At 36.4% G+C, this 19,090-nt stretch overlaps 1 protein-coding gene across 5 annotated transcripts; it reads right to left on the bottom strand.

The window, feature by feature from the left end:
- On the bottom strand, window positions 1-17,182 carry LOC106881964 (failed axon connections homolog). Of its 5 annotated transcripts, none has more exons than XM_014932512.3 (8): window positions 17,044-17,182; window positions 11,457-11,574; window positions 10,218-10,344; window positions 8,699-8,825; window positions 8,209-8,405; window positions 4,187-4,380; window positions 2,685-2,801; window positions 1-241 (listed from the first exon to the last, which is right to left on the bottom strand). In XM_014932512.3, exons 3-8 carry the CDS (start codon window positions 10,295-10,297, stop codon window positions 111-113), a joined length of 846 nt encoding a protein of 281 aa, XP_014787998.1. In that variant the 5' UTR covers window positions 10,298-10,344; window positions 11,457-11,574; window positions 17,044-17,182; the 3' UTR covers window positions 1-110. The 5 variants fall into 5 exon arrangements, with proteins under 5 accessions (XP_014787998.1, XP_052824519.1, XP_014787991.1 ...); XM_052968559.2 differs by having other exon boundaries at window positions 17,039-17,157; XM_014932505.3 differs by lacking the exon at window positions 11,457-11,574 and having other exon boundaries at window positions 17,044-17,178.
- Between the last annotated feature and the right edge of the window lie 1,908 nt (window positions 17,183-19,090).

Here is a 19,090-nt window from a genome sequence, read left to right as displayed (position 1 = left end):
TTTGATACATTTGATGGCTTTTATTTTTTTCACTTTGGTTTTTAAACTATTTATTTCTGACAACAGATTCATTAATGTTCATCTTGTTTCTTGTAAGATACAGCTTCTATTTATGATGTGAAATTACTCTTTTGAGGCTGAAGTCCAAAAGTAGGAAATTTCACAGTTGGATCAAACCAGTCAGGCCAATACATAGATTTCATTCTTTCAAAGTAGGCAGTTATATTTGGGAATACATCATCTTGAAAGACGAAAAAAGAGAAAAATGAATATTAAAATTTGAAATTATATTTTATTAATGAATCAACATCGTTATCAAAAAGCAATTACTAAAAACAATATAACAAGTGTGTGTGTGCACATGTGTGTTGTATGATTTATATACATATACACACACATATATATATATACATTATATATACATACATTATATATAGCAACAGATGGATAATGGTTCATTCACTACAGCTGTTTCTAATGAGTTTTTTTTTATTGATGAATAGAAATGTAACATCATGCGAAATAAACATTTTCATCAGGTGAATATACATGTATTAAACATTTAAAAAAAACATTCCAAAAATCACCACTTTGTGTCACATCATGATTCCCTAACCAGAAATAGTCAAAAGAATGAATTCCCTTGCTCAAGCTAGTATTTAATATAGGAAAAACATTATGGTGACAGGAAGAAAGGAGAGAATTTATTGCAGCAGGAAGATTAGAGGAAATGGTATAATAATAATATTCAGATCAACTTCTATAAGACAAGGTCATTTCATTTTATCTATAAACTTCTAGAGATTGGACAATAGAGTTCTAGACAAAAGGCCAATCAAAGCCTTGTGGGACAGAAACTGAAAGAAGCCCAATATGCATGTGTTTGCGTATATATATATATATATATATATATATATATATATACACACACACACACACACATATATACACACACACACACATATATACACACACACACACACATATATATACACACACACACACACACATATATACACACACACACACACACACACACACACATATATATATATATATATATATATATATATATATATATATATATATATATATATATATATATATATATATATATATATATATATATATATATATATATACATACATATACATATATATATATAAAGGAATTGTTGAAAATTTTATCAGTGGCCAGCATATAAAAAAATAGACTTATTAAAGTGAAATCATAAATACAATTATAATTAAGGGCATGGAAAAAATTCTTGCCTATATGCTGAGAGGAGACACTAAATCGTTGAACCACATTAAATATCATTACTATTATCATTACAGGTGTCAAAACCAAGGGAGCAAACTAACGGAAATTCATAAAATCGAGTCATGAATTTCCATTAGCTTACTCCCTTGCTTTTCAACACATGTGTAATAATAATAGTAATGATATTTAATCAGGTTCAATGATTTAGTGATTTCCTCTCAGCATATGCCCTTAATTATTATTGTATGTATATATATATATAAAAATGATACAGAATGGGACAAGAACACAAAATATTCAGACAGTTAGGTGATACAAGAAAGGGACAAAACATCCACATAGACGATACAAAGAGGACACGGACAGGTCATTCGTAGTTTTCTTTCTTCAGTCGAGATCCAGATTATCCTTGCAATTTTGGCTGGTTATTCTCAATATTGCTCCAATCTGGCCAGCCCCAAGGAAAAATTACGCTAAGAGCATTAGATTCCTTAGAAGAAAGCAGCAAATGTATACAAAAACAAGGATGGAAAAAAAACGAACAATGTTATACAAATACAATAAAAATAATAACAGGACATAACAACAGATGTCTTTCGAGTAAGGACAAATTAAATTAAGCTGGCGTATATGAAAATAATGCCTTACAGCAGGGATATAAGATTTCACAGGCACAGGGAGAAATAACGATGTCGCATGCACAACAGCCGCCCAAGAATGAAAGGTCAGGCTTGGCCGAACACTGGTCACGTGGGAACACACACATATATATATATAAGTTAGTGAAGGCACATGGCTCAGTGGTTAGAGCTTTGGGCTCACAATCATGAAGTAGTGAGTTTGATTCCTGGACCAGGCCGTGTGTTGCATTCTTGAGCAAGACACTTTATTTCACGTTGCTCTAGTTAACTCAGCTGTAGAAATGAGTTGTGAAGTCACTGGTGCAAAGCTGTATCGGTTTTGGCCTTTGCCTTGGATAACATTGGCAGCATGGAGAGGGGAGGCTGGTATGCATGGGTGACTGCTGGTCTTCCATAAGCAACCTTGCCTGGACTTGTGCTTTGGAGGGGAACTTTCTAGGTGCAACCCCATGGTCATTCATGACTGAGGAGACCTTTACCCTTTATATAAAGTGACCAAGAGAATAAGTAGCAGACTAAAAAAAAAAAAAAAAAAAAAAAACCCCAATAAGTACTGGGGTCGATTTCTTCAACTAAAACCCCTCAAATCAATGTCCCAGCATGAACACAGTCAATTGACATAAACAAGTGCAAGATACAAGATGAACTTAAATAACACAGGATTTAACAACGGTTAATTCTCATATGACCACTTTTGTTTAATCATTCCACTACACATCTAATGTTCATTGGGAAATACAAGTAATTGTAAACAAAGATATACAAGTAGCTATACTAACCATCAATAACTTCTTTTAAAATGCAGTTTTCTGGCATCTGCCTTGAATAAGCTATCATCCCCAAAATGGCACAATCAGTCTCACAGGGTTCATCTCCCATCAAGAATTTCTTTTTACCTGTTAAAATAACACACAACACATATATATATAAATTAGAGGAAAAGGTCAACAAAAGCGAAAGCAGGATGAGTATCTCAAGTCATTTATAATAATTTAATTTGGTTAAGGTGAATTTGAAGTCTTACAGCTGTTTCTAGGATATCCCAAGTGATAGGCTAGCATGTCTGTACACTGGGTATTCTGTCATTAGAGACAAGGTGAGTATCTACGAAATTCCTGGACGGGGAAATTCACAGTTTATAAGGAATAAAATAGAATAATAAAGAGTAAAAAATTTTATGTTAATTTCTGATGAAAAATAAATTAAATGTTATATTTTGGAAAAGTCATATTATAGGAACCTATGAACACATTCACTCATTTTTGTTTGTATTCTTTCTCTTTTCCTCCAACAATTTTCATCACATTGCTTCGGTAATGGGTATAGATTTTCTGATTTTTCCCAATACAATGATTTGGTTATTTGAATTTAATCTTGGGCAAAAACTGAAACAGCCATAAGAGAATATGTTGGACTTGTGAAGTCAATAAATTATATAAATGCTACATCTCCATTTTCTGAATTTTAATTTGAATATTTATAAATCAAGACCTATTATTTTATGAATATCACTATTCATCAAAAAATAATAGACAATGAACCAGTAATTCATTGGATATTTTTATCTCTTAATGAGGCTATTTTAACCTCTAATTAAATTTACATAAACATAAATAAATATATATATATTTACACACACACACACACACACAAACATATATATGTATAGATGCAGTTATGAAAAAATATAGTTAGTCATAAATTAATATAAATAATGATAATATAGACATACCCATGCAAAATATGAAAAATGGTGATGATGCATAAAAAACAATAAACTGTTTATTAAATTATGGGAGCAGAGAAGAGAAATAATTAGCTATCCGATATAAACATATATACACATATGTACATGTGTGTATATATGTTTCAGACGAAATAAATTCAGATTTCGTATGTGTATTTTGTGTGCAAGATTCTTGTTAAACCCGGGATAGACAGTGTATGCAATGGAGGACCATATATGTTTCAGTAAGATTCTGCACTATCACACATGGCTCTAGTAACACAGGGAAGGATGGGTGAAAATTTTCATGATCACATAACCCCTAACATTTGGCCTCCTAATTTCTCAGATCTCAATCCACTGGGCTATATTACACTGTGGAATTTGAACTCAGAATGTGAAAAGGGACGAAATGACAAAAAGCATTTTGCCCAGCATGCTAACAGTTCTGCCAATTCCACCACCTTAATGATGAGAATTATATTGATGATAATGATGATGGTTAAGATGCTGCTGTGGATGATGATCATGATGATGATGGTCATGGTTACTTACCAAGAAAATCAGAGAGAGCCTTTAAATCATCCAACACAATTTGATTGACTTCTGCAAGAGTATGTCGACCAATCCCTTGGCAATATGTAGAATGTTGAACTCTTCTCTTTATCAACCAATACTGGAATGCGAGCATAGGGATAATTTTTCTGGTATGGGAGTTTCCATAGACCCATCGTAAACGTGCAAGACCCCTACGGAATAAAATTTGAAAGATCAAGCATCATGACTAATAAAAGAAACGTAGTTAAGTATTTTAACTTTGGTCACGATTTAAGGCAAGCATATTTAACCCTTTCGATACCAAGCCTCTGGAACCTCTGCTAGTTCTAGGATACAAACTCCCAGTTTTAACGGGGGTCTAATTTAAAACCTTCCATCAAAATCCTTTGTTAATTTATGTTCCAAGCCCAAGGTTAATAATCCTTTCTATTATATGTACAAGACCAGAAATTTTGAGGGGAGGGGTTAAGTTGATTTCATCGACCCAAATACTCAACTGTTACCCCCAAAAGGATGAAAAGCAAAACCGATCTTGACGGAATTTGAACTCAGAACACAAAGACAGATGAAATATCACTAAGCATTTTGCCCAACATGCAACCGATTCTGCCAGTTTGCCACTTCAAACCGAAGATTAATAGTGATACAGTTATTTTGCTAAATCTTTCAAAATAAATTGAAATAAAAGCAGTTAAAAATAACGACTGGGATAAGGATACCATCTGCAGATTAAACCAAAGAGTTAAATTAGTGATAATATACATAATATCATCATCATCGTTTAACGTCCGCTTTCCATGCTAGCATGGGTTGGACGATTTGACTGAGGACTGGTGAAACCGGATGGCAACACCAGGCTCCAGTCCGATTTGGCAGAGTTTCTACAGCTGGATGCCCTTCCTAACGCCAACCACTCAGAGAGTGTAGTGGGTGCTTTTACGTGTCACCTGCACGAAAACGGCCACGCTCGAAATGGTGTCTTTTATGTGCCACCCGCACAAGCCAGTCCAGGGGCACTGGCAACGATCTCGCTCGAAAATCCTACAGGAGCCAGTCAGGCGGTACTGGCAACGGCCACGCTCAAAATGGTGCATCTCATGTGCCACCCGCACAAGAACCAGTCCAGGGGCACTGGCAACGATCTTACTTGGCTTGCCGGGTCTTCTCACGCACAGCCCATTTCCAAAGGTCTCGGTCCGTAGTCATCGCCTCGGTGAGGCCCAATGTACGAAGGTCTTGCCTCACCACCTCAGCCCAGGTCTTCCTGGGCCTACCTCTTCCACGGGTTCCCTCAACTGTTAGGGTGTGGCACTTTTTCACGCAGCTATCCTCCTCCATTCTCACCACATGTCCATACCAGCGCAATCGTCTCTCTTGCACGCCACAACTGATGCTTCTAATGTTCAGCTTTTCTCTCAAGATACTTACACTCTGACGGGTATTCACATTGACATTACACATCCAACGGAGCATACTGGCTTCATTCCTTGTGAGCTTACGTATGTCCTCAGCAGTTACAGCCCATGTTTCACTGCCATGTAGCATGGTTGTTCGTACGCATGCGTCATACAGTCTGCCTTTTACTCTGAGTGAGAGTCCCTTTGTCGCCAGCAGGGGTAAGAGCTCTCTAAACTTTGCCCAGGCTATTCTTATTCTAGCAGCTACACTTTCAGCGCACCCACCCCCACTACTAACTTGGTCGCCCAGATAGCGGAAGCTATCGACTACCTCTAGTTTTTCACCCTGGAATGAGATAGAAGTTGTTTCCTGTTTGTTTGCAGTCTTTATTGCACCTGAACATCTGCCACAAACAAAAACTAACTTGCTAGTTAACCTGCCTTTGATGTTGCTGCACCTCTTATGTGTCCATAGCTTGCACCGGGTACATCTTATAGAGTTACTACCTACTCCTTTTCTACATACTGAGCAGGGCCATCTACCTGAAGGGGTTTGTGTTTTATCTACCTTCCTACTTATTAGGATTTTGGTTTTAGCTAGGTTGACTCTAAGGCCCTTCAATTCTAGACCTTGCTTCCACACCTGAAACTTCTCCTCTAGTTCTGATAGTGACTCCGCAATTAGGGCAAGGTCATCAGCATAGAGGAGCTCCCAGGGGCAACCTGTCTTGAACTCCTCTGTGATTGCCTGGAGGACTATGGTAAATAATAGGGGGCTGAGGACGGAACCTTGGTGGACCCCTACCTCTACCCGGAATTCATTGCTGTACTCATTTCCAACCCTCACCTTACTGGCAGCATCTCTGTACATGGCTCGCACAGCTCTCACTAACCATTCTTCTATCCCAAGTTTCCTCATTGACCACCAGATAAGGGATCGGGGGACCCTGTCAAAGGCTTTCTCCATGTCAACGAAAGCCAGGTACAGAGGTTTATCCTTAGCTAGGTATTTCTCCTGCAACTGTCTCACTAGAAATAAGGCATCAGTAGTGCTTTTACCTGGCACGAACCCAAACTGCATCTCATCTAAATTGATTCGCTCCCTAATTAGTTGGGCTATGACCCTCTCTGTAACTTTCATAACCTGATCTAACAGCTTGATGCCTCTGTAATTATTTGTATCTAAAGCGTCCCCTTTACCTTTGTAGCAGTTGACTATGATGCTGCTACACCAGTTATAGGGTATGACTCCTTCGTGTATCACCTGGTTCGTAATACGGGTGACTAGGCTATAGCCAACACTGCCAGATATTTTGAGCATCTCTGCAGTGATTCCTGATGGGCCGGGGGCTTTCCCGGTCTTCATACTCTTAATTGCTTTATCTACCCTGGTACTATCAACTCGGATAGCTGGTCCCTCTATTGGGTCGACATAAGGCAGGCTCTCTTTCTCCCATTCATTCTCTTTATTAAGCAATCTATCGTAGTGGCATCTCCAGACCTCTTTCTTTGCATCCTCATTTAATGCAAGCGTACCATCATCCATGCGAACACATTTCTCTCCTACAACATCACTATTCTCTCTCCTACACTGTCTTGCAACACGAAATACCTCGAGTCTTTGGTCCTCACGGCGCAGAACATTGGCAAATCTTTCCTTATCTGCTTCCCCTCTGGCTAAATAAACCTGTCGCCTAGCCTCCCTTCTGGCACATTGGTACAATTCCCTGCTACCACCGTTCTTCCAGTCCTTCCAAGCCTGTTTCTTTTGTCTAATAGCCCTGTCTACCTCCTTGTTCCACCACCACGTTACTCTGGGTTGGGAGGGGACCTTACACCACCCACAAATCTGGTCGGTGGCTTTCAACAGGTTGTCCCGCAGAAATCTCCAAAAAGACAAAAAATTAATGGACCACGGATTCCTCTGCTTTTAATGAGAGGAAAATGTTAACCTTCATGTCTAAATTTGATTGATCAAGATAGGGGCAATAACTCTGAAGCCTCATTTAATTTAAAGATTGAGAAGATAGATGGTGGGTGATGATAGTCATAAGAAAGGTTTCAAATTTTGGTACAAGGCCAGCAAGGAGGAGGCAAGTCAATTGTATCGACCCCAGGGCTCAACTGGTACTTATTTTATCAACACCAAAAGGAATACAGGCGAAGTCGACTTTGGTGGAATTTGAACTCAGAACAAAAGGACAGACAAAATGCCACTAAGCGTTTTGCCCAGAATGCTAACAATTCTGCCAGCTCGGTGCCTTCTCATGATAGCTGGAATTGAGATTGATATAGAACAATGTCTGGCCACAAGAGCTTAACTCTATTGGAAGCTTGCATAGTACATCAACATACCTCTCTCTCTGGTATTTATTTACGTATGATAACATAGCGGCTAACATCTAGCCTTCGGCCGTTTGGACCCTGTTGTGTCCACCACCCTGATTGGCTCTTATTTGCGCGGCATTTGTCTCCAGTTCTGTCTCGCGCCAGGGTGCATACTGACCAATTGTGGCCTTCTGTTCTTGTTTTTTTTTATGAAATATTTTGAGAGATAGAAATATGCACACACACACACACACACAAATGCATAAAATATAAAAATAAAACAAAAATAATTACCAATACAAGTTCTCTTCTAACATTTTCTGCATGGCCCTAGCAATACTTCGTTGTTCATCTGTGAGATGAATGTTAAAGTTAAGGTTGAATTTCTTGTTCAAATACTCAATAATGAACTGGGAGTCACTGACAACTTCTCCATTGTATGTAATCCAAGGTATTTTATGTTTGGGTGACATCTCATAGGTATATTCAACCTGGCAATATATATAACATTAAAATAAGCCATCCCTATCAAGAAATTCTTATTATAAAGACTGACCTCTGAACTCTTTGACCCAATGAACTCTTATGCACAAATGTACACACACACACATACACACACACACACACACCACACACATCTGTATTTACTTACATATCTAAATAATTGATGGTTGAAGAATTTTATTGAACCTAAAAATCTAGTAAACTGAAGCCAGAACAATTTTTATTTATCTTTTGCATATCTTTTACTTAGAAAAGAAGAAACAGAATGTGGAAGCCTTACCTGATAGGGTAACTTGGCCATGCGGAGAAAAGTTTCAAGCTTTATAGCAAAAGGAGAAAGGTTTGGTGCTTGACATACTCTTGGAAACTGGTGCAATATGATCACATTTTCAGGGTAAATTTTCTTCCTTTAAATAAAGGTTTATTATTTCAGCATCAGTTAAAAGTATACACTATGAGACATTGGCAAAACATCCTAGTACTAATGTGTGTGTGTATATGTATTTATATATATGAAGTAATTCCCTTTGGAGTGGTGGGTATCAAAGCAGGTAAAGCTATAAATAAAGGTTTCAATTTTGGCACAAAGCAAGCAATTTCAGGTGAGGGTGTAAATCTATTAGATCATCCTCAGAACTCAACTGGTACCTATTTTATCATTCTCTTTTGCCAAACCGCTAAGTTACAAAGATGTAAACACAGTAACACTGTCAAGCAGTGGTGGGGGACAAACACACACACAAGACAGGCTTCTTTCAGTTAACATCTACCAAATCCACTCACAAGGCTTTGGTTGACTTGAGGCTATAGTAGAAGACATGTACCTAAGGTGCCATGCAGTGGGACTGAATCTGGAAATATTACTTTACATGGAAACAGGTGAGGGTTGACAACAAGAATGACATCCAGCTGTAGAAAATCTTCCTTAATGAAATCTGTCTGACTTATGCAAGCATGGAAATGCAAATGTTAAAACAATCATAATGATAACATAGACAGACACACAGATTCTATATAGATCCTGTCATAACCACTTTCATTTGTTAAAAAATGTCATAGGTGATAATGTGTGAGAGCAAAAGAGATGAAAACAACATTCCATATTCAAGCAACATATCTTTATATGCTTATATTTGTATTTCACTTTTAACTGTAAAAGGCAGCCTTTGACGTTTTCTATCCAAAAAGGTTTTTAATTCAATATTTACATGCTATTAGCATTATTTACTTTGAATTCTACAGCTGTAAACAAACATATTTCACATTCACTCAAAATTTCTAAATTCTCTTCACATAAACAACATATATTTATGTTTCTGTTCATCAGTTTGGATCAAAAACGTTGAGGGAAAGTTATAGAGTACAATACTGTAATGTCAGCATCTCAACTGAAAATGAGAGCTTTCACAGTAATACAATTTTGCTGCAAAATCACAACACCTCCAAGTTTATACGACAGCATAATTTTAATAGGACAACTCATGCAAAAATAAAAAAATAAAAAAAAAACAAACAACATTTAATGAGTTTTTTTTCATCTTCCATTTTCAGTGTGAAAATTATAAATTTCATTACATTTAACAAATTTTAATTTAGATTTATTTGAAATAGTGAGGAAATGCCACTCCCATGCATTTTTACAACACTGCAACCTTGTATGCATGTGTTTGTGTGTATGTATGCACACATGTGTGTACCAATGTTTGTGTATGGGTATGTGTGCGTAATTATATATTCTAATAAAAGGACTAAATCGTAGTTGATAAAAAATGAAAAGGAATAAGCAATATAAATAATACTTTTTCCATCGGAAGATGGTGAAAAGGAGTCCTGATGCAGTGATGAGCCCAACTCCAGCAGCAACGGCCCACTGTGACATAATTTTCTTCCTGTGACAGCAGCTAGATGAAATACCTTCTTGTTTCTCTGAAAAACATTAAGATTATAACTAATTAATTCATGCAAAACTGTGTAAATATATACATTATTGAATTTTTTAACCACAAGTGTTGGGTGTAGGAAAAAAAAAGTTGATGGAAGTGTTTTTGTAACTTACAAACTTAATGTTGTTATTGAAGTATTTTTTTGCATCTATCATAATTCCACGTCGAAATGAAGGAGCACCTCACTACCAACACCTTCATAGTAGCCCCAGAAAGGAACACAGCAAATCTTTGTGTCAAGCTATACTGATCCACTGCCTCAACCTGGGAATCAACAGTCAATTGGAAATGGACCAGTGGCTCCTATAAATACATCATGGGGACTACGACCAGCATCATAACATGTGCTGCCAACACCATCTTCCATGCACCACCATGTGAAAATACATCACAACAACCAACAGTTGGAAAGTTGCTGCTACTACTGGTAACCCAAATGCTGAGCACAGTTTAAGATAAAATAATGAAATCAATGTAACTAGACATTTCTTGAACTGCTTACTTCTGAAGATAGCCACTTGCGCCTTATATATGAAGGTTTTAGTAAAACTTTCTGCATTGTTAGAAGCATTCTTTATTTCCCTTCTCTTTCATTTTTTACTTCATTAATTAGGTATTAATTAAATGAATTTTTTTTAAAGACTAATCTTATGAAATATAACAATAAAAACAACAAATTTCACCTTGAAAACATCATGGATAATTTGTTTGATAAAAGGAAAGAGATTAACAATTATTGTTAAACATAATTATTATTATTATGATTATTATTAAGGTGGCGAGCTGGTAGAATCATTAGAATGCTGGGCAAAATGATTGGCAGCATTTCATCCTTTCGGAATTTGAGTTCAAATTCCACTGAGGTCGACTTTGCCTTTCATCCTTTTGGGGTCAATAAATTAAGTATCAGTGAAACACTGGGGTCAATGTAATCGACTGGTCCCCTCCCTGCAAATTTTAGGATTTGTGCCTTGAGTAGAAAGGATTGTTATTAGTAATACCAGTTATGAGATTCTCTGTTATAATTAATACATTAAATGCCTTTTCCTGTACGAAACATGTAAAAGATTAAGAATTATAAACATATTTTATTACTATTTAGTTCTTGTTATTTTCTGTAGATCTTTAGGCTGCGTCTCTGGTTCAGAGTTTAGCAGGGTTCACAAAAACTTTGTAAATCGAAAGAGATGTAAGTGCATGAGAACGCACAGAGCTGCATTGTTTTTGATGAGAAAAGAAAGAGAGAAGGGTATTTTACTTGAAGTAACATAATATATATTAATTAAGCTCACAAAAATTAATGTTGAATTACTACTGACTAGCTGACCATGTGCTGTCGATACAGACGGCTAATTGTAGTATTTTATATATAGATAGGGTACAAAATAAGGAACATAATAGTCACACATACAAACATTCGCACACTGCCCTTGTGCACACACATACACACATATACTCACACAGAGTTGAAATGCAGATTTTTTTTTTACCCTACCTTTCTCTTATTGGTATTACTTTCTCTCATTCCGGGCTATTATTCTCACTACATCTCCTCCACTGAATTAATATCCTCTCTTTTCCTCCACGTCTGACGTGATTCTGAACATATATATATATATATATATATATATATATATATATATATATATATATATAGAGAGAGAGAGAGAGAGAGAGAGAGCTGGCCGGTAGCGTATTTTTCTGCAATGTATGGGTAATTTATCCTGATCACGCTATTTATTAGCATTATCACGCGTTTGAGAATAAAAAAAATATATTTCTCTATCTTTCAGTACATCTCAACGCTTCTAAAATAAACTTTGTTTGTTTACTTTCATCGTAAGTTGAATATACACACACACACACACACACATATATATATATATATATATATATATATATAAAAACACTACACTCATTATCATATTAGGAGACTCAAAGTAGCAATAGATATGAATTTACACAAGTACATCACAATAGCAGTAAACTACAGGTTGGTTTCTTGTTACTGTGTTGTCACAGTTGTAGTTGTGGAGAGGAAGTTTTCTTAGCCCTGAATCAGCTAAACCCAGAGCTAAAGGGATAAACTGTTCTGTTGGTTTGTCTGTCAGAAGTGGCTTGCCAAATGAAGTAAATCCGACTTCTGCTTCTTTTGATATTAAGGGGTTAAGTAGATGAGTAATGACAGAGAGAGATCAAAAAGACCAAACAGAATCAAGTTTCCTGTCTCTAACATAGATAGACTGTTGATAAGTAGCACAATGGAAAAAAACCAGCTGAGATTCATCATAAACAAATTAAATGTTTAGCAGATCAAATCTTAGAGATGATTTGTGTATCAGATACATTTCTTTTAATTCAGTAATTAATATGCTATTTCATCCTATCAAATTTCCATTTTTTAAATATTTTCAATGACTAAAATAACTTTTGTTTGCAAAAAAAATTTTTTTAAATCAGTGTGAATCAAAGAAATGAACCAGCTGAACTACCAATAATACAACTAAATACAATTAATATTGTAAATTAATCATTAATCTGCACCTGGGAAGTTTCTGAGAGAAATTTGCATGTATGGGCAACTGCTGGAAGACCAGTCTTCACCCACAAGAGTCACTAAGACTACAACGAACTAAAAAACATTATAGTTATATGTTAGCTATTTGTTATATAGAATTATTTCACCAATCTATTGCTATATTTTCACAGAATAAATATATTTTGATAAATGGAGCTCACTCTCAGTGTCAATGTTAGCAATTTGACGAAATTTGCCCAATTCATAAAATCTGTCAGTTTGATGAAATCTGTCCAAAACCTTAAAATTTTGGCATTTTACACACATGCACAAAAATGACAATGACATGGGTTTGCTACCAGACTCTGGTCATTTTTTCATCAAATTGGTCCTACCCATTAATACAGATTTCAATTTGACGAAAAATGTTTCATGGGTATAAACAGGCATCTTATTAACGGTAATCTCATTAGCATTTGCTAATTCTGCATTTCAATATAAATCGCTTTCATTTGCTAAAACTGATTATTCAATTCCTTGATTTTATTCCCCAGTGTTTCAGGTTTTAAATAGGTAAGTGCATTTTATTTCTCAAGCATTTTCTATTCAGTATCTCATGCATAACCATAGATATGCTAACAATCAAACTACATTTATACAAACCATTGCTTAGATACAAGGTTTAACTTATCCGTATACCCCTTCTTAATGATTGTCCTTTTCCGATTCCACACATATTTATTTGTATTATTGTTTTGTGAATGAATTTGCTTATGTCTTCTATTATCTATCTTATGTCTTGATTTCATTTTTTGACTGAGAGAAATTAGGCATTGTAATGGGTACTGGGAATATCCCCACTCCTGGGTATTACTGGGTACCTCAGCTAGTATTACAATATTACAATAATCAATATGTTGTGCATGTGTAGCAATATAACATTCATGAAATTAGCATTAACTTATCCCACTCTTTTTTACAGAACCCCAAGGAACCTTTTGCAGAACCCTAGGGTTCCAGGGAACCTGGTTGAGAAAGACTGCATTAGTATGTGGCCATGCTGGAATATTGCCTTGAGGAAATTTTAATTTGGTACTTATTGGTCTCTTTTGTTAAACAACTAAGTGATGGGGACATAAACACACCAACACCAGTTGTCAATTGGTGGAAGGGAGACAGCCACAGACACAAAGACATACATGCATGCACACACACACATATATGATGGGCTTCTTTCAGTTTCCATCTGCCAAATCCACTCACATGACTTTCATCAGCTCAAGGCTAGAGTTGAAGACATTTGCTCAAGGTACCATGCAGTGGGACTGAACCCTGAACCATGTGGTTGGGAAGCAAGCTTCTTACCACATAGCCACTCCTGCACCTATGATAGTTGATAGAATAAAAATTTAGTTCAGTTCAAATTGCTTCAAAAAAAAAAAAAAAAAAAGAAACACTTGTAACAACATTTTATAATATACTCTTCCTTCCAAAGCAATAAAGTAATTTATCTTCTGAAGTGGATAAGTCCTTCTTGACTTATAAATCTGTTGACCTATAAATAACTAAAGATGATATGTAAGAGAACATGCTGCTATTTTATGAAGCTGGCAACAACTTGACACCAACTCTCAGCATAAAACACAATGATTATGTCTCAACCTTCCACAAAACCTTGCAATAAATGAAATATCAGAACTTCATGCATTTCAAATATTTTACTGGAATATATTGAGCAGATGATAACAAAATCTTTGTCTTTTTGATAGGCTATAAGACTATTTGACAGTGTTTTGTAAGTATGTCCATAGTTCTGGCTTCCAGTCCACAATGAAACACCTTGGACCATAATTTCTGGTCAAGTAAAGCCTTCAGAGTGGTGTACATGTACCTGTCAAACACCTTTCCCTAGGTTCCATTTGCAGAGTCTACTGTTATAAATATTTGAACCATGTCATTGAATAATCCATAAGGCTTAATCAATATTTCTGCCTGCTAAAACTAGCCTAAAAGGTTTGGAAAAATGTCATAGATACCAGCCTTACTTCCCTGATTCAAGGTCACTGCTATGGTCAAGGGTACTAAAATTTGGAACACCACACAAATTCCAGACAACTTCAACAAAGATTCTCTATATCATGCTTCTCTTTCAATGATTTTTTTTTAATACAAATTCCTAATCATCACCCTCTTTACACACACTGAAAAATGAGGTTGAAAAATTATAAGTAACTTGTGCACATTAAAAGAGAAGCACAATATAGAGCTGACGAAATGAGGTTGCACGTTGCAGAGCTGGGAGGTGGAATGTCTATTACAAGGCTGGGAGAAAGGGGTGTATGTTGTAGGACTAACGGGAGGGGATACATACTGTAAGACTAGCTTAGAGTAGTACTGACTAAGTAATAATTGTACTAAGTAATAATCAAAGCTTTAAGACTTATTGAGATAACATTAATTAATAAGTTATGGACAATTGTTTCATATTCTTGAAATAATGGCAATTAGTATATAAACGGTATTGGGTGACAAAATAAACTACAACTTTAATGAACAAAATTATAAGGCTGTGTGCAGGGCCTATAGGAGTGGGATTCAACCTTCTGGGATCTCAAAACTTTATCCTTGAAGTTTCAGAACATCCTTTCTCTTGGAGGGCCTGGCTGTGTGATTGGAAATTAATTTTTAGACACATGGTTCTGAGTTCGATCCCACAACAAGGAACATAGAACAAGTGTCTTCTCACACGCACAGTCATGTGTACGTGTGTGTGTTAGCCTTTCTCCAGTATATATATCCAAAGATATAAACATAAGCAAGAAAAAACAAAACAAACAAAGTGAATGGTGTTATTCGAACCAAGTCCTTGTAATATTTGCTCAACACTGAATAACAGACACCTTCTTCATTGCTGTTTACTAGAAATACAGTGAACCAGGGATGGTCCCATCAAAAACCTGTTACCAATGAAGTTGTTGTTCACTAACAGCAATATAAAATAACTAAATAAATAAATACACATATAATACACAAACAAGCAAACAAAAACATTTTAGCACATTTAAATCTTTTCACTGATTTTCTCCAGCTTGAGAATTCACTTTAAGAGAACCTGACCCACTTTGTAAACCTGTGTTTTCACACCAGCCATTTCTCTCTTTCCCCAAATATGGAGCTTTAATCACAAGTGCTATAGTAACCTACTGGTACACAGTGTCTGTCTGCATTATATATATATATATATATGTATAGATGAGTGTCTGTGTGTGCATAACTACAGTTTGGTACCTCATCTCTGACTTGGTTTTCTAGTAGCTGAAACATTTTTTAAATGCATATTCTTTTTTAGGGAATTTTGCTGAGAGGCGGAGATAAAGAATACGCACACCACCCGTTTTTGATGTAACCCTAACCCTAACCTTAAACTCCGAGTGTGCATATTCTTTATCTTCACTGGATAGATACATTTTCAAGTGTAGATTACAATTACGTTGATAATTTTTTGTTTTCAAAAAAGATTATTACCCCCACCCCGATTTTTTTTTCCTTAAATCTCTCTTTAAAACACATATTATTTAATTTTAAAGGTGCTTCTTCCTTTCCAAGGCCCCAAGAAAATAAAAATGTTACCTTTGTTGCAATTAAGTGTAGCATTTTAAAGAGAGCTATGAAGAAATAAAGGCGGTTGAGGGGTACCAAACTATATATATATAAATATTACAGGCACAACAAAAACAGGAAGTAAGAGTGAGAGAAAGAGTACAGCAGGGTTCGCCACCATCCCCTGCGGGAGCCTCGTAGAGCTTTAGGTGTTTTTACTCAATAAACACTCACAACGCCCGGTCTGGGAATCGAAACCGCGATCCTATGACCGCGAGTCCGCTGCCCTAACCACTGGGCCATTGCGCCTCCACTGATATATCCCTCTTTCATTATACACACACACACATACCGTATTTGATAGCTTAAATGATGGGCGGGGGCAAAGATCATGGACCGCACCCCCTTTGCGACTTCTTTCGTTTTTTTACAGGAACACACTATATCGTGGGTGGGGATTCCGAATCTGCAAAAAAAATCTGCATTTCAAAAATGAGAGAAGCAAAAATAAAGACAAGAAAACGAAGGAAAGAAACAAACAAATAAAGTCCACGAATACTTTACTAGATGTTCATACTGCTATGTTTATCATCCCGAGACGAACAAGCAACTGTCAAAAGACAATGTTTATTAACTTTCAGCCGAGAGAGCTACATCCGTTACGAAGTAATAAAGTTTCGTCAGTCCATAGTTAAAATGTTTATGCTCGTTGTATAAGTCTAGGCTACATTTAATATGCATAAAGAAAGACAAAGGATAGACAAGTATTTTGTATTGTAAGCTCCAGTAGATTTTCAAATGCAGTAAGAAAGAAGTTTTAAAAAATTATTAAAAGGAATGCGAGGACTGTGTAATAAATAAACTTCCGCAATTTAAAGAAAAAAAATTATTCTCCAAGTAACAAAATAACACAGGCAGCTCTTGCGGTCAAACTAAAGCGTTTGACCCGGTGACAAAAATAAATAAATAAATAAAAAAGTCTAATAGGTGTAAAACAACTTGCTGGGAACGAATATGAAGAAAAAAATGCGCGCTCGTGAACGGGGGAGGGGTCACAAACACGTGTAGTAACGCCGTGCGCATGCGTAGTCTCACGCATACGTGGAATTAAACAAGCAAGCGTTCCCGCTTTAATCTTTCTCTTTTACGGTCGGCCGACCATGAGCACGGACGTGTCAAGAGTGTCTCTAATACTCCAGCCTGGAGACAGTCTCTTTACGTGTTAAGCTGTCTCTCTACATCTTTCGGACTTACACTCGACAGCTCGCTCACACCTACAGAACAACGTCCCAACAACTATGCTCATACACACAGAAGCTGTAACAACAAGAACTAAAGGTGTATATATTTACCACCTGAATAAATGTTGTTTAAGTTGATAGTCTGGAGTTCAGCGTTCCGTTATATTCTTTAATTTTATAGTAGGAAAGTCAGGTATACATCTAAAGATGTATAACCCACTTTCTACTATACTGGTGACCCCGACGTGATTCGATCACGCAGCCCGCTGAGCTGCAAATACCCACTTTCAACTAAAGTGGTGACCCCGACGAAGAAAAAACGCAGCATGAATTCTGGACTACCAACTTATAACTGGTGAACCCGACTAAAGAACAAATACGGCCATGGAGACCGAACTACGTATTACCAACATCTCCAACCATAGTCAACACGACTCAACAAGAGCGGTTTTTATTCTCGCCTCTGTTAGAGTGGATTTTTCCACTCACGAAAAACAGACTGGAATTACGGCCTGCTTTTTATTATGTTCTTATATGTCGCATTCACACTCTCACATATACATACATATTTTATGCCACACACTGACTCTTGTTATTCATTTCATACGGTTATTTTTTTTTCTATCGTCTCATTACTGGTATTTACGAATTCACTAATGTTCGTAGTATAACGTAATTACTTGTATATCATCTTTGATATATATTTTGGTTTCGACCGTGTGACACGTTTAAATAAAAGGAGTCCTCTGTTATTCCATTCGTCACCATTTCTCCTTTTTGAGTTCGCACGGTCGTTTTTTCATCTTGGGTTAAGAAAATTTTTCTGCGAGGTTTTCGCTAATGGTCGTACAGAGATTTGTCTGTCGATCGTTCTGTAAAAGCATACCTCTTCAAACACTCATCACCAAACAGCCTTTTCGCCACCAGCGTCGTGCGCCAACCAAGATAACCACCGTGACGACAATAATTACTACTACCAACTACAAGCATTCCCCCCGACGTCGCCAAGTTTCAACTGAATCATTACCACCACACATACAGAACACAGCTAGAGCAGTTCCTGCACCGACGTTTTCATCAATGTACTCTATCTCGGTGTTTTGGGATTTTTAGCAGTCTATACTACAGACACTTTCACTTGTTCTGTGTTTTTTTTTCTCACACACACACTTGTGCACTCATACATTTTCTTTCCTTTCAGGGAAAACAAACACTCAGACTTTTACATCGCGTGATTCCAGTTTCCTGGACAGTTGTCATCACGGTTGTTTTGTCATTGTCATTTTATTTATACGTTGCATGCATGTATTTCACAAGTGTACATTTCATTTCTTTGAATTTTCTTTGTGTGTGTTTGTACCACATCTTGT

This window comes from Octopus bimaculoides, chromosome 6, assembly GCF_046866305.1.
Source record: "Octopus bimaculoides isolate indiv1 chromosome 6, ASM4686630v1, whole genome shotgun sequence".
In the NCBI taxonomy this organism is placed as follows: Eukaryota; Metazoa; Mollusca; class Cephalopoda; order Octopoda; family Octopodidae; genus Octopus; species Octopus bimaculoides.
The sequence above is the reverse complement of the archived record's forward strand: the minus strand, read 5'-3'. Positions and strand labels throughout refer to the sequence as shown.